Source organism: Microtus ochrogaster, chromosome 8, assembly GCF_000317375.1.
Source record: "Microtus ochrogaster isolate Prairie Vole_2 chromosome 8, MicOch1.0, whole genome shotgun sequence".
Classification (NCBI taxonomy): domain Eukaryota; kingdom Metazoa; phylum Chordata; class Mammalia; order Rodentia; family Cricetidae; genus Microtus; species Microtus ochrogaster.
Genome location: NC_022015.1, coordinates 73,931,737 through 73,947,091, shown reverse-complemented (window position 1 = coordinate 73,947,091; position 15,355 = coordinate 73,931,737). Strand labels below are relative to the sequence as shown.

General features: G+C 57.8%; 2 protein-coding genes across 6 annotated transcripts in view; one reads left to right on the top strand and one right to left on the bottom strand.

Annotated features, from left to right (window-relative positions):
• The window catches only part of Psd (pleckstrin and Sec7 domain containing), a 14,673-nt gene extending 9,044 nt beyond the window's left edge, over nucleotides 1-5,629 (top strand). For 3 of the 4 annotated variants that reach the window (XM_026781508.1, XM_013348154.2, XM_005352404.3), the window contains exons 12-18: nucleotides 1,795-1,838; nucleotides 3,055-3,245; nucleotides 3,330-3,400; nucleotides 3,501-3,658; nucleotides 4,028-4,172; nucleotides 4,345-4,488; nucleotides 4,831-5,629. In XM_026781508.1, the coding sequence (XP_026637309.1) occupies nucleotides 1,795-1,838; nucleotides 3,055-3,245; nucleotides 3,330-3,400; nucleotides 3,501-3,658; nucleotides 4,028-4,172; nucleotides 4,345-4,488; nucleotides 4,831-5,061 (984 nt within the window). In that variant the 3' untranslated portion in view covers nucleotides 5,062-5,629. The remainder of the gene's footprint in view (nucleotides 1-1,794; nucleotides 1,839-3,054; nucleotides 3,246-3,329; nucleotides 3,401-3,500; nucleotides 3,659-4,027; nucleotides 4,173-4,344; nucleotides 4,489-4,830) is intronic. The other variant, XM_026781509.1, reaches the window with a different exon arrangement.
• Nucleotides 5,630-5,678: 49 nt separating this feature from the next.
• On the bottom strand, nucleotides 5,679-11,837 carry Nfkb2 (nuclear factor kappa B subunit 2). 2 transcript variants are annotated; one of them, XM_005352399.3, is made up of 22 exons: nucleotides 11,542-11,837; nucleotides 11,222-11,303; nucleotides 11,068-11,108; nucleotides 10,757-10,855; nucleotides 10,525-10,676; nucleotides 10,224-10,330; nucleotides 9,976-10,134; nucleotides 9,653-9,757; nucleotides 9,428-9,513; nucleotides 9,201-9,339; nucleotides 8,937-9,062; nucleotides 8,621-8,827; nucleotides 8,396-8,537; nucleotides 7,937-8,051; nucleotides 7,632-7,845; nucleotides 7,341-7,510; nucleotides 7,120-7,222; nucleotides 6,861-7,012; nucleotides 6,654-6,723; nucleotides 6,268-6,440; nucleotides 6,028-6,139; nucleotides 5,679-5,948 (listed from the first exon to the last, which is right to left on the bottom strand). In XM_005352399.3, exons 1-22 carry the CDS (start codon nucleotides 11,560-11,562, stop codon nucleotides 5,824-5,826), a joined length of 2,700 nt encoding a protein of 899 aa, XP_005352456.1. In that variant the 5' UTR covers nucleotides 11,563-11,837; the 3' UTR covers nucleotides 5,679-5,823. The 2 variants fall into 2 exon arrangements, with proteins under 2 accessions (XP_005352456.1, XP_005352458.1); XM_005352401.3 differs by having other exon boundaries at nucleotides 5,679-5,945.
• Between the last annotated feature and the right edge of the window lie 3,518 nt (nucleotides 11,838-15,355).

The window sequence follows — 15,355 nt, the reverse complement described above, 5'->3', positions numbered from 1 at the left end:
GGCGGGGGCATGGCCGGGGGCCGCGGCGCGGCGGCCGGGCCAGCATGATTGGCGTCAACAGCATCCACAGCAGCGCGGGGCGGCTGCGCTCGCGCTCGCTCTGCTCGGTGCGCTACGGGCGCACCCACCGCGGCGCGGAGACCCTGTGCTACGGCTGGCCGCAGCGCTCGCGCAGTCTCAAGCCCGTGCTCTACACCGACCTGGTGGTCAGCCGCCTGCAGAGCCGCAAGAAGAAAAAGGCGGTGAGGGCGTGGGGCCCGCGGCCCACGCCAGGCCGGGCGGCGAGCGAGGGGGCGGCTTGTGGGAGGTGCTGAGGGCGAGGAGGGCATGGGTGGGGACGAAGGTGTTTGGTGAACCCAATGGGGATAGAATTCCTGGGCAGCTAGAAGTGGGCATGGGGTGTGGGGGTGGGCTAAGGTGGACCTTCTTCACCAACCACAGAATTCTGGGTGCGGAGGGTTTTCTAGATGGGATCTACATAGGACTCTGTGATGGGGTTCAGGACCTTCAGAGGAAGGTGTGGTTGTGGGCCTATGTAGTCCTGAGGAGGGCAGGATGAAGAACTGGATGGCTGGAAACAAGGTTGTGGGTTGGGTCTTGGTGGTTACTCCAGCCTCCTGGCTGGATAGTTGAGGTGTGAGAAGGTCTGAGCCCTACTGGGTTTGGCCCAGGTGTGTTGAGAGCTGTGCGTTGATTAGCCTGGTTTGTCGTGTGAGGTGGAGGCTTTGGGGTGCACCTACCTGCAGACAGGATGCGCAGGCATGGAGTGCCTGCATAGCCCGTGGCTGGGCATGGCTGTGGGCAGCGAGAGAGTCGGAGCCTGTGGTGTGTTGGGAGAATGAGGGGGTGCTGTGTCCCAGCATCAGGAAGGTACCGACGTCACCACAGCACCCAACTCACGCTCAGGCAGCATCACAGCCCCACAGCAAAACACGCACATGCTGGGGACACACCCACTCACAGACAGGCTGGCAGAAGCGCCCCCACAGTTGGAATCGTTGGTGTATTCTGAACCGTCCCCAAGTACAAGGGTCTTGTATACGACTTCTGAAGGCCATTATTCTCTCTTCTGGCACTGCACGGCCCTCAGATGTTCCCAGGCCACCTCTCCAGAGGGGAAGAGACTGGCTCAGAACCCACAGTTGGAGGTAGAGAGTGACTGGAAGCTGGGACTCCTGACTTAGCATTTGGTTGGCACCACAGCAGTCTGGCATGGCTGCGGGTAGAGCACTGAGCCCCTCGGTGTCTGGCTTGATGATGCTGTTGGAGCTGGGGGGACGCTCGCTTGCTCTGCAGTTGGGAACCAAACAGGGTGAATACTCTATCATGGAGCCTCAGTTTCCCCGTGTGCCCTATATGGGTTTATGCTGTGGAACCAGACCAGAACACATGGTTGGGGGCAGGAGGATTTCTTTGGCTGGTCTCAGATTCCATTTAGGGCTGTGCTTCTCTTACCGGGCTCTGAGCAGGAGAGCCCCTTAATCATAGATAATAATAGCAACTGGCAGTTACTATGCACCAGCTGTGGCTAGGGTTTCCTGTGCTGACTAGCCAGTTGCCTCCACGTGTGGCTGTCACGTTCTCCCTGTGGAAACCTGCCCAAGTTCGGCAGCTCCAAGGATGGAGATGGGCCTGGGTCTCCGTGCTGTGTTCCAGAACCGGGTTGTGGTCGCTATGTCCTTCCTCTTAGTTCCCTTTCCTCTCCCAAGTTAGGAGGGAAGGCTCTGAGTTCTGAGGTCCGTGATGCACCTCCCCACAGGACTAATCCACACCCCTCGATGTGTTTCTCTCCAGGCCTTGTACAGCTCCATCAAGAATGAGAAATTGCAGTGGGCCATGTGAGTACTGGGGCCCTTTGGTAAGGGTTAGGGTTAAGAGTTGGGGCACGAGGAAGGGAGAGCCTGGAACACCAGAGAACTGGGGATGGGAGGCCCTAAGAAGCAGAAAGGCTACCTCGTTTCCTTCTTTGGAAATGCCTGCCTAGACTTGGGGTCTGTCTTGTGTCTGGCTCTGTTGTTATGACAAGCTGGGTTGACATAGTGGGAGTGGTGCTGAAATGTGGATGGAGGCCCTGGCAGCCCAAGGAGAAAGCAGAGCAGCTCTGGGAGCACTAGCATTGCCTTGGAGTGCCATAGAACTAGAAATAAAGTTTTCCCCTTTGTCTTGGAAGTGTTCTGTCTGAAGGAGAAGATCCAGTTAAGTCTTTGGGGCCCCAGGCTGAGAGAGAGCCCTTGTCTAAACATCTGTGGAAACCCGACTTGCTGCTATCTGCAGGGTCCAGTCACGGCTCAGCTTAAATAAGAGCTTCTGGTTGTGAGGAAACCCCTCTGAGAACAGGACTCTGGATCAGTGTGCATGGGGGGAGGAGGGGATCAAGGAAGGCTTTTGAGGGGTCAAGCCTTGAAGTCAGCAGTACACTGTAGGAGATAAAGGGGGAAGTTGGTATTCAGGAGACTTGAGGCTGAAGTTGGCACGGAAGCAGGGAAACAAAGCCCCTGCCTGGCTGGGGTGTCTGGAAAAGAGCCTGGAAGGAAAACCAGTGTGGGTTCCACGGAGGATGCAGTGGGGCTAGTCGAAATTCTTGAGCACAGCAGCAGGAGGGTTCGACTTTTCTGACCGGCTTTACGAGCAGAGCTGTTGAGGGGACGCCAAGAGGCCCCTTTGCCCTTTGGATTCTGAGACAGTCTCACAGTTTCTCTGGCTGGCTTGGATTTTTGACAGTCCTACCTCAGCCTCTCTGGTGGTGGAATTACAGGCATGAGCCACCAGACCCGGGGCATCTCTTCCTTTTGGCAGCATGAAACCAACAGCCGTGAGCAGCCTGGTGTTAGGTGTGGTTAGGGCAGAGCAGCGTGTCTGTCCCCGAGAAGTATGAGGACTGGGTGTGTGCCGAAACAGACCATGGGAAGGTCCTTCCCCGAGGAGGACTTCTGAGGGAGGACACAGACCTGCAGCCTGGGGAAGCCCTACTCAGAGGAGCATTCCGGGGCAGCAGCGCAGGGTGAAGGTGTGTGTGGCTGAGTGACCAGTACTCTGAAACAATCACACCTGCAGAGACGAGGAGGAGCTGAGACGATCCCTGTCAGAGTTGGCCGACCCTAACCCCAAGGTCATCAAGAGGGTCAGCGGGGGCAGTGGCAGCAGCTCCAGCCCTTTCCTGGACCTGACTCCTGAGCCTGGGGCTGCTGTCTACAAGCACGGGGCCCTGGTCCGCAAGGTGCATGCAGACCCTGACTGCAGGAAGAGTATGTGGCTGTGCAGGGGGCTGGGGTGGTGGTGAATGGGAGGTGGCCTTCCTCAGGCCACCCTGACCTGCCTTCCCTCCCTAGCACCTCGTGGCAAGCGGGGCTGGAAGAGCTTCCACGGGATCCTCAAGGGCATGATCCTCTACCTGCAGAAGGTGCGGGGTTGGGGTGGCGGGGCTGGCTTGGCAGAGGGGAGTAGGTGGCTGGAGATGGCCAGGCCAGGACTGGGGCAGGACAAGATGGGCACCCCCGTAGGAGGAGTACCAGCCTGGGAAGGCTCTTTCTGAGGCAGAGCTGAAGAATGCCATCAGCATCCACCATGCCCTAGCCACCCGAGCCAGCGATTACAGCAAGAGGCCGCACGTCTTCTACCTGCGCACAGCTGACTGGCGGGTCTTCCTCTTCCAGGCCCCGTGAGTGTCCTCCTCTTACCCATTCCAAGCCCTGCTCACTGGATTCCTCTCTCTCCCTGTAAGACCACACTCCACAGGCTAGGAACATAGCTCAGTTGGTAGAGTGGATGTGTACCTGAAGGCTCTGGGTGCTGTCCCCAGTCCTGTACCTGCCAGACTTGGTGCCGCTCACCTATAATCCCAGCACTTAGGAGGTGGAGGCAAAAAGCTCAGAAGTTCAAGGTCACTCTTGACAACTGTCAGTTGGGACCTAGCCTGGGATACTTGAGACTATCTCAGTGAATAAATAAATTAATCAACAAGACCACATCCCAGGTTGGGACTGGCATTCCTGGACAGGAACCTGGGGTCCCTACGCTATTTTCCTAGGAGCCTGGAACAAATGCAGTCCTGGATCACTCGCATCAACGTGGTGGCTGCCATGTTCTCTGCACCCCCCTTCCCCGCCGCTGTTAGTTCCCAGAAGAAATTCAGCCGTCCTCTGCTGCCCAGTGCCGCCACCCGCCTGTCCCAGGTGTCCACCTGTTGGCAGTGGGGTGGGAAGGGTCAGGGCACTGGGCTGTATTCCAGGCTGCATGTGGTGGGTCACAGGAGGGGTGTGGCGGTGATGGAAATCGAGCCCCTTGTTACAATCTGCACGGAGGGTCTGTAGACCAGTGACCCTGACCAGACATCCCTGCTGTTAGGAGGAACAGGTGAGGACCCATGAGGCCAAGATGAAGGCCATGGCAAGCGAACTGCGTGAGCACCGGGCCACACATCTGGGGAAGAAGGCCCGAGGCAAGGAGGCCGATGAGCAGCGGCAGAAGGAGGCCTACCTGGAGTTTGAGGTGAGCCTCCCCGCCTGATGTCTTGGCGCCCTCACATGGGACAAGGCTAGGGATACGGGCATGGCATCCAGGCACGGAGCCCAGCTAGGTGACTGGCAGACTGCTTAATCTCCGAGTCTTCATTTTCTCTTGTGGGGAGCAAGTCTAAATTCCACACCCACTAGGGTTAAGTGACATGTATTCTGTGCCTTCAGCCCTGTAATGTCATTAGAGGTTCTAAGAGCCCCGGGAGGGCCATCAACCTCTCACAGAGGTCTTTTAGAGCCAGCATCTCTTGGCAGGGGGTGGGGGTGGGGCAGAAGAGGAGGCCAGGCTTTCACTGCTTCTTGGCCTCTGCCTCAGAAATCCCGCTACAGCACCTATGCAGCACTGCTTCGAGTCAAGATGAAGGCAGCCAGCGAGGAGCTGGATGCCATAGAAGCAGCGCTGACCCAGGCTGGGAGCACGGAGGATGGATGCCCTCCACCTCACTCCAGTCCTTCCCTGCAGCCCAACCCCACCAGCCAGACCCGGGCTCAGCGTCCTGGCTCAGAAGCCCGGGCTGGGGCAGGCAGTACAAGGCCAAAGCCCTGAACAGGAACAGGAGTAATGGGGGCAGTGCCTACTGGGCACCTGCATGATGACATGGCCCTGCCCGAGCTCAGCTAGCCTCGGGCCACCCACGAGGGCCTCCTGGTCCAGGGCCCGACCGCGCCGGACGCGGTGTCCGGGGCAGGGCAGGGCTGAGCCGGGCCTCAGAGCCTGGGCAAAGGGCCTCTCAGAGACCCCCTTTTTGTGATAATGTTTGCACTTTTTCGTACAGGAAGGGTGGGTAGGGTGGGAGGGGCCCGTGCCCCTAATTTTTGATTGGGGGTTTTCTTTTCTTTTTGTGGAGGAGGCCTGATAAAAGTTTCTGCTTTCTGCTGAGACCGCCCCACCCTGACACCAGCAGTAACCCCTTCATCCTGGGGCCTGGCTCAGACAGAGGCCAGGAGTTGGGGCTGAGCTGGTCCCCCTCTTCCCCCCCAAGGGCTCGCCTCTCTCTCCACAGAGACAGAGGAAGGGCATCCACAGGCTGGGGTGGCATGGCCTGCTTCCCTCCTTTGGTGGGCCCTGCCCTTTGTATAGCCTCCACCCTCATTAAAACTGCTCTGAATTGCTGGCTGGGACTCCTCTCACTCAGGGACAGGGATGGGCGTCACATTGGGGTTGCCAAGTTGGGAAAGGGCCTCCCCGTTCCCATAGGAATCCTTTATTCGGCCCACTGAGCTGTGGGCTTGAGGTGTTAAATAAGATCTCGACTAGGCAGGGATGCTGTACAGAGGGTGCAGGTGGAAGAAGTTAGCCAGGCAGCAGTCAGTGCACCTGGGGCTGGGGGTGCCCGTGGCAGAGGCCTCCTGGTGGCTCTGGGGGTGGACACAGCTTCTCTGCCTCCTGCTCCACCGACTGGCTCCCATAGGCACTGTCTTCTTTTGCCTCTGCTGGGGGAACAGGAGGGAGTCAAACCTCGGGCCTCCCACCCTCCGCCCAGATGCACGCTCCAAGCTGGTCCTACTTCACCTGTGCTGGGCAGCTTGTCTCGGGTCTCAGGACTGCTCAGCAGTCTCACTCCCTCGTGCAGACCCATGTCCTTCAAGGCCTCCAGCAGACCCACCAAGTCCCCGCCAGCCAGCTGAAGAGGAGGAGGAGACAGGAGGTCTGAGTGATATCCAGGGTGTGGGGTAGAAAGCCCCGGGGGGGGGGGGGGGGAGAGGAGACTCTGAGATGGGTAAGACGCTGGGCAAGTACGGGCCACCCCACCTTGTAACTACGCAGGAGGCTGCCACTGGGCGAGGGGGTCCTCCTGTATGTATCCACCAGACTTCGCAGCCCCAGTCGCTCTGCCAGTTCTGCCCAGCTGCCCTGGGCTTCCGGCCCGTCTAGCAGCTGTTCCAGGTTCTGTAGGGTTGCATCTCCCAGTGACAGCCCTGGCCCTGCGGAGACAAATGCACATCTGTGAGGTAGCTCCAGAGGAGGGCAGGAACATGTACTTGGACACAGCTTTTGTCTCTGGTAACCAGACAGACAGGGCAGACATGGACGGGGCATGGATGGCAGAGCAGGGTAGAGAGAGCCCTCGCCAACGTCCTGAGGGAGATCACCTCTGGGAGGAGGCGCCTGAGACTGGAGACGCCCACCAGTCTCACCTGCAGGGCTGGGTGGGGCCAGGGGCGGCTCCACGGTGTTCTGAGCAGCATTTAGCAGCAGAGTCTTCACCTGGGGGGGGGGGGGACAGTGTCGCCTGTCATCCCAGACTTTAAGCCACCTCTCCCTAAGTCTATGATCTGGTCCACACCCCCAGGCCCAGGAGGTGCCCAGTGCCCCTGGCATTTCTATTGCCAGGATGGCCTCACCTTGATGCTGCAAGTGAGGTCAAGAGGTGTGTGACCCCGGAAGTTCCTTTGGGTGTCCCTCTCAGGCTCCTCAGAATCAGAGTCACTCCCAGAGGTAGGGGGTGAGGACGGAGGGTACAGAGGCTCCTCGTTCTCTGCATGGATGTCAGCACCTGGAGGAGGAGCCAGTCATCAAGAGACCAGTGGAAGGCCCCCACACAGAGGACCGAACAATGGCTGGGAGGGTCCCCTTTCTCTTTCCTGCTCTGTTCTCACTCACCAGCCTTTAGGAGAAGGCGAGTGAGGGTTGGGGATCCGAGTCCAGCTGCCAGGTGGAGGGGTGTGTTTCCAGCAAATGTCCGGGCGTTCACATTGGCATGGAGCTGTGGGGTGGCAAGGAGTGACCAGCATGGCCCAAGTAGCCAAGCCTTCCCACAAACCTCTTCACCACTCCTGGTCCTCCCACAATCCTCCCCTCCCTTCCACAGTCTTCATTCCCACCTTGGTAACTAGATGGGTGACCAACCCCAGCTCCTCCATCTCTGTGGCTAGATGCAGGGGTGTTCTGCCTCCTTGCCTCTCTGCTGCCTCCACTTCGGCTCCACTGTCAACTAGCAGGTCCAGGCACTCGGGGCTCCGGGCATGAACTGCCAGGTGTACTGGATACAGTCCTAGAGAACAGCACACTCAGCAGCTGTGACCCCCAAGGTGGCCCCTACTCATGTCTACTAGTCACACACCCTTCTTGGTCCACACCCTTGTCCCCAGGACTGGAGGAGATGGGAAACTAACCCGCGAAATCAGGCATGTGCAATATTTGGGGCACAGCGCGGGTCCCACTATGTAACAGTGCCCGCAACAGGTCTGGGGCTTCAGCACCTGCCCGGAGAGCCAGGTGCACAGCTGAGTCTCCATGCCGGTCCAGCAGTGTGGGGTCTGCACCCACCTGCAGCAGGAAGCTCACCACCCTTGTCTGCCCAGTGATTACTGCTAGGTGCAGAGGTGTCTGGAGAGGAAGGCAGAGTGAGCCGAGCTCACTCCAGCGTAGGGCTCCCTGCCTTCAACCCCTCACCCCTCACTAGAGGCTTCCCCCTTACCTGGTGCAGGTGGTTAGTGAGGTTGATGACCCCAAGGTACTGGGCATGGTAGATGACATGGGCTATCTGCTCAATGACACCAGTCTGCCCGTGGATAATGGCCAGGTGCAGCGGCCTGGGGATGGGAGAGTGAGACTTTGGTCTGGGAAACCCAGCCACCCAGAGCATCATCTGTTCTCAAAATCCACATCTCCGTGGTCTCTGTCACTGGGGCCTGGTGAACCCTTAACGTCACCATCTTAATCCTTTGTCACCCTGCTACTGTGCCCCTTTCACAGCTAACAAAATTCAAGGCTGGGAAGAGTAAATTTCATGAACACAACTAGAAAACAGAGAGGACTTGAGGCCAGACCTGTCCGCCTCTAGGGTTTGGCTCTTTGCAGTTTCCTCTACTGCCCCAACCTCTAGACTTGGTACTAGAAGACAGACCCCTAGGCCGCTGGCCCTCCGGCCGCTTACGTGTCTCCGTTCTCGTCCTGGGCCGTCAGCAGGTGGCGCTGTCCGGCCAGCAGAGCGCGCGCGTCCGCGGTGACACCGTAGTCCAGCAACGCTCGGGCGCTGCGCAGCGCCAGACCGAACAGGCGCGCGTTGTACTCGCGAGCTGGAAGCGACAGGGCGCGTGGGTGCGGGCCAGGTCCCCAGCCCTGCGCCCCGCCCCCCCCCGCCAGTATCCCTAAGTCGTACCTTGCTGCAGCGCCTCCAGGGCCTGCGATTCGCACCGGGGGACCTCAGGGGGCGCCTTCGGCTCTTCCGCCACCTCCCCAGCATCCACGCCCCGCCCAGAACCGGCCATCTGTGCTCCGCCCCCTCCACCCAAGTAGCCGCCCATTGGGGCCGCGCCGGACTGGTAGGGGTTGTAGGCCAAAGAGGGGAAAAAGCCGAGGCTACCACCTGTGGGCATGGGCAAAGCTGTGAGGCGCCAGCCAGGACTTTCCCAGATTTCTCTTCCAACTTCCCCGTATCTCCTCCACCCCTCTCCCGGCCACTGGCACCCGCTCACCTCCTCCAGCGCCTCCATAACCCCCAGCGGAGCCCCCAGAGCCCCCACCCATGTGAGATCCGCCCCCGAAGGGCTGGGAAAAGGTGGGCAAGGCCTTCCTCCGCTTCCGCTGCACTTCCTCCTTGTCTAGGGGAAACAAGAAAGGGGGTGTTAAATCCAATACATGGGTAGCCTTCAAGTCCCACAAACAGCAGCCACCTCTAGGGCGCCTGGAGGCCAACCTTGCTCCCCGCAGCCCCTGGGAATCCTGAAGGCCGGCCCTACCTTCCACCAGAGGGTAATAGGTGAACTGTTTGGAGTCGGAGACGTCCCCACCACGTTTGCGTTTTAGCTGCAGGAACACCGTTACAGGCCTCTCTATCTTCATCTTGTGATAGGGCGGTGTTCGGAACACGATGGCATACTGGGGTGAAGGGTGGGAGAGAGAGCTTAGCTGTCAATGAGATCTTTGCCCAGTTCGGCCTCCAGGTCAGGCCCTAGTCCTTCAGTACCTGTTTATGAACGTCTGTGGGAGAGAAGTCCCCAAAGGCTTGCCATCCGTTCTCGTCATCCTCGTAGAACCGAACCTCAATGTCATCTATAGAGGAAAGTGAAGCTGAGCCTTGGGGAGAACCTGCAGGCCGGTGCATTTATCCTGGAGTTGCCCCGCCCCCGCCGCCCCACCCCTCAGCCTTGTAACACCCGTTTTCAGTTCCCAGCAAGGTCTCCGGCCTCACCTTTCTGCACCTTATCACAAAGCAAATAAACTTCGTCACCACCGCGCACAGAACCGGCTGTTTTGTCCATCCGGGAAATCTTCAGGTTTGAGGCCCCTGGAGACTCTGTAGGATGGGAGATGGGTTAGGGCCACACTGATGGATCTGGGGTCTCTGTGGTCATTTGACACTTCAGGAAACGCAATATTCTCATTCACCAACACTCAGACTTGCTTCAGACCGCTCATCTCACACGTGGCAGGGGCAGGCTCAAACTTCATAGACTGGAGGTATCCCAGGCGCTCCTCTGGGCGCTCCCACTGGGCACCTTCGAGGATACTCACTGCTGTCATGGATGGGCTGGGAGATAACGGGCTTCAGGGGCAAAGTGAAGGAGCCATCGCTAGCACGAAGGAAAGCAGAGAAGCGCAGCCGGACAATACTCAGATCCATCACTTTCTTCAGTTCCTTGGCCTCCTGCTCTAGCTCCCGCCGCTCAGCCTCTGCGTGGACAGCCTGGGTGTGAGCCCTGGGCTACTCTGTCCCTCTCCTCTGGAAGCATCTCCCTGACAGCCCTGTGTCACCGCCTTACCTGTAAGTCCCTGGGGCTTGGAGCGAAGCCTCTGCCTTTGAAGTTTCTGGATCATGATCTCCATCATGTTCTTCTTGGTCACATGCAGGACCCCCAGATTATTAAATCTGGGGAGGAGAAGGAGGAGTCAGGGCTTTGTCCTTGGAGCTCTTTCCCGAGGCAGCATCCCTACTGCCAGGTTCAGCCTGGCTTTGTCCTCCGGGGTTCTCTCCCCTTTGTATGACAGCCACACAGGAGGGCTGGGACCTAGGACTGTCAGGCAAGGAGCATCCCCAGGGGGCCAGGAACCGGGACCACCTACTGAGCAGTCATGTCCTTGGGTCCTACAGACACAGCACAGACCCCCAGCTCTGAGCACTGCTTGCCCACCAGGCTGTGGGCGTGCGCACGAGGTGGGTCACTGTGTGTTACCAGGTCCACTTCAATCTTGGCCGGTCCCTCATAGTTACAGATCTGAGAAGGACAAAGGACTGTCAGTCGTGGGCCTGGACACACCGTCCCCTAGCCTACCCTCCATTATCATCTGAGCTCACCTTGACAGTAGGATAGGTCTTGCGGCCCTTTTCACTGGAGGCACCTGGGAGGCCTCCGTGGGAGGGGCCTTCACATCCATATCGAAATCTGAAGCCTCGCTGATGGTTCCATGACAGAGACAATGAGGTCAGGAGACCCCCCCCCCCATACACACACAAGGCAACCACTGGCCATCACTGACCACGTGACCAATAGTGTGTCTCTTGGACACCTCCCGCCCAACAGACCAGCAGCAACCAACCATCCAATCGCGGCGGCTACCCCACTTGTCCCCAAAGCCCAAGCCATCGCACACCTCTGGCTCACTCACCTGTTTGGGCTGCTCCACAATCACCAGATAGGGGCCATCAGCTGGAAGGAGAGGGGCTTCACTTAGCCAGGCTCCCCAAGTCCACCCCCTGGCAGAGGGTACACGCTCACTCTCTTCCAGGTTCTGGGACACCTGAAGCTAAGGGCTCACTGACCTGTCTCTGGGGCTGGATCCTTGGGCTCCACAATGGAGGGGCTGAATTCAAAATCATCATAGTCGGGGATGCCATCCACACCCTGTTCCAGACGGAGAAGGTGGAGGCTGAAACCGAGCCTTCCTCCTCCTGGCTCCTCCTCAAGCCATGAGGAAGCTCCTTTCTGAGCAAAGTTTGCAGACAGGACAGACAGACAGACTGAGACAATCTGAAGACATGCAGAAGCAGAGGAGTGTGTGTGTCGGGGGGGGGGGGAGCCTTCGGTAGACAAGCAGACACAGGGGCACAAGTTGGCTTCAGGGCCAGGCAGCGTGACTCACTGGGCCGTAGCAACTGTCCATGTCTCTGGGCTAGGCCCGACTGTGGCTGGCGGCTTCGGGCCCTTGTTCGGCTTCCCAGAGTTTCAGACGCCCGCCTAAAGTGAAGAGAGACACGGGAGGGGGTAGGGAGGAGAGGTCAGGATAGGAGTGGGCAGGAGAGGGGTCCCAGATTTGGGGGAGGGTCTGATCTCCTCCGGCCGGCCGGCCGGGCGTGGCGGATAAAATCCGGTGGAGGTCGAGATCCGGAGCGGGGCCGGGCCGGGGAAGGGGCAGAAAGTTAGTGCTGCTTAGGAAAGTCCCGAAAATACCAGGGGGAGGAGGAGCCGGAGGGGGCGGGCCTGGAAATGACGCCGGGGCCCCGCCTCCGCGGCGGGAGGGGCGGGAGGCCCTGGCAGTTCCTGGTTCCCCCCGCAGCTAGCGGCTTGCAGCCCCCGGGGCTCAGCCGGGGCCTAGTCCACCTCGCCCCCACTCCGCGGCCTGGAGCAAGCTTGGGATTTTCGGCCAGGGTGGAGGACACGGCTGATTCACCCGGGGGCTTTTGTGGGGACATTCCTGCCGTCGGAGGCCTCTTTTCCGAATGGCCCGTAGGCGGGGGCTCTTCCATTGGGGCCCCCGGGGTTCTGCCCAGAGAAGCGCTACGAGCCGCAGGGTGGGGAAAGGAGTTTCCCCCTCCACGGTCTCTAGCGACTCCGGGACATCTTGGCATCCCAGATTCTCCCGCTGCACCTGCTCAGGGCCACCAGCCCCTGAGACCCCAGCCCCACAACCATTTGTAGCACGCGGGTGTCCATTACCGGGACTTGGCGTTTCAGCCCTAATGTCTGGTGTGCGTGGTGAGTGCGGGCGGTGGCAGCATGCACGTGCAAGTGCGCATCCGTCCGCACAGGTGAGTCCTGGTCAGTGTGGGCAGACGGCGGTGCACGTCTGGATGTCGGTGCCCAGTGAACTTCTGCCCACGCGCGTGTGTGCGGGGCTGACACCCAGCCCGGGGTGCGCAGGCCAGCGTGAGGGCAGGCGTACGTGGCGATGTGTGCCAGGGTGTCCTGGAGTGCGCGCTCTCCAGAGGTGGTGTCCAGCCCCAGACTGTGCCCTAAAGTCCTCCTCCCTCCCTCCCTCCCTCCGACCCTCCCTCCCTCTCCATTCCTCGGTCACTCAGGTGAACCCGGCCACTCACCGTGGTGGCGGCTCTGGTTCCGACTTCTTTCCGAGCCCTGCCCTGGACCGGTAGCCGCTGCACTACAGCGCTGGGCTCCAGCCGGGAAAGCCCCTTTCGGCCCCCCGAGGGGGGGAATTCCCATGACGTTCCCGTGCGTCACTCCTCATGCCCTTTTTTTATTGGCTGAAAGTTTAACTCCGGGACTTTTGTAGCCAATCCGGAGCGACGCAGGCGCACCCCTTACGGGGAAGGCTCGCCGGGGGCTTGTTGCCGGGTGTCACCCAGCGCCGGTTCTGCTGCGGACCGGAGAGGCGGGACGGCGAAGCCAGCGCAGTGCGGGGCTCGGATCTCTGCACCCTCGCAGGCTTGCCCCAGATCTGGCCCACGGGGCCCCTCGGCTCTTGCTGCGCCTAGTTCTTGGCTGTCTCTGAAACTGGGGAACCCCAGGGGAAACGGGCCAGCCCCGACACTCGGTCCCTCCGGGACAGGGACCTCGGTGCTGGGAAGTTAAGGGAAGAGGACGGAGGCTGATCTTGCGGTCAGCTCCAGATCGCCATCTAGTGGCCCTTCTGGATCTGCACGGAAACATTGGGTCAACTGTCTCAGTTTCGTGGCCTCTGGAGGAGACTCTTTGGACTTACAATTCATGTTGTAAGAGGCAGGTTTGAAGCACACAGGCTTTCAGGATGACCTGTTGGAGGAACGGTGCGCTGGGAGAAAAAAAGAAGGATATGTTTGACTGGGAGTCTCAGGCCTCGTTCATCCACCGCAGACGTCTGGACTATTAGAATTGGGAGACCAACTGGATGTGCTTGATGCACACCTCCAGTCCTAGCTTTCATGAGACCAAGACAGGAGGATTCCCCAGTTTAAAGCTACCCTATCTCAACAACATGCACACAAATGTGTCGAAAGTAGAATATTTCAAACTTCCTCCAGTGCAGAAAAAACGGTCTCTTGGTTTGTGGATATTGCTCGGTGGTGTGCTTTGCATGAACGAGGTAGAGCTACCATCGTAAAAGGTGGCTGGGGAGGCAGCTCAGCACTTCTGTTCCCAATCCCCACTTGGGACAGCTCACAAGTATCTGAAACATCAACAACAGCGGGTCCCATGGCTCTCTCCTGGTCTCTGAGAGTACTGAATTCATGTTCACATTCCCCTGTTCCCACCTACCCCCCAAACCCCACATAATCACAAATAAAAAAGAATCTATTTTAAAAGTCGGGAGGCAGAGGCAGGTGGATCTCTGTGAGTTCGAGACCAGCCTGGTCTACAGAGCTAGTTCCAGGACAGGCTCCAAAGCCACAGAGAAACCCTGTCTCAAAAAAAAAAAAAAAAAAAAAAAAAAAAGGCCTGGTGGTGAGGGTAATCCCAGCACTCGGGAGGCAGAGGCAAGCAATCTCTGAGTTCGAGGCCAGCCTGGTCTACAAAACAAGTTTCAGGACAGCCAGAGCTGTTACATGGAGAAACCCTGTCTCAGACCCTCCCCCCAAATAAATAAAATAAAAAAGCCACCCTGAAAATGAACTTGATGACTTCTTGAACATGCTTACTGACACAGGACAAGCATTTGAAGCATGGACTCTGTGTCTGGACCTCTGGTTGTCGACTTTCCCTGTAGGAGCTGTGTACAAAGCAGCATCTCCATTCCTGGAGCACAGGCTCTTGAAGGGCTCCCCTACGACTTGCCCTAATCTTTAGGACATGATTATAGACTTGCACTAGGAAAGGAGTGGTATTAATTCTTACCTGCCCTACCCTTATACTAAACCCTTAAGACAGGAAGCATTTCAGAATTTTTTTTTAATTTTTAGGATATTTGCATAGACTACAGATTGGGCATCACTGAATAGACAGAACTATCCATTTCAGATCAGGGTGCCAACCTGTATCCACGTGCACTGTGGATGAAGCTAAGGCTCGGAGAGGCTTAACAACCAAACACAGCTAGGAAGGAGAGAGAGTAGACCAGTTTTTTTTTTTTTTCTGAGACAGGGTTTCTCTGTGTAACCTTGATTGTTCTGGAACTCACTCAGTAGGCCAGGCTGGCCTTGAACTCACAGAGATCCGCTAGCTTCTACCTCCCGAGTACTGGGATTAAAGATATGCACCACCACAGCCTGGCTGTATGTCATTGTCATTCCACGTTCTTCTTTCTTTCTTTCTTTCTTTCTTTCTTTCTTTCTTTCTTTTTTTCTTTCTTTCTATCTATCTATCTTTCTTTCTGTTTTGTTTTTGTTTTTCAAGACAGTGTTTCTCGTAACTTTGGAGCCTGTCCTGGAACTCACTTTGTAGATCAGGCTGGCCTTGAACTCATAGATATCTGCCTGCCTCTGCCTTTCAATTGTAGACTTTCAATGTTGGGTCATCTACAAGAACAGCAAGTGCTCTTAGCCACCAAGCAATTTCTACAACCTTAAATCAGAGTGTTCTTTTTTGGGAGGAGGCTGGAGACAGGGTGCTGCTATGTAGCCCTGGCTAGCTCGGCACTTGCTGTGTAGACCACACTGGTCTCAAACTTGTGGCAGTCCCCCTGCCCTTGTGTCTTTCATGTGCCACCACTCTTGGTAGATTTTATTTATTTATTTATTTTTTTTTTTGGTTTTTTCGAGACAGGGTTTTTCTGTGGCTTTGGAGCCTGTCCTGGAACTAGCTCT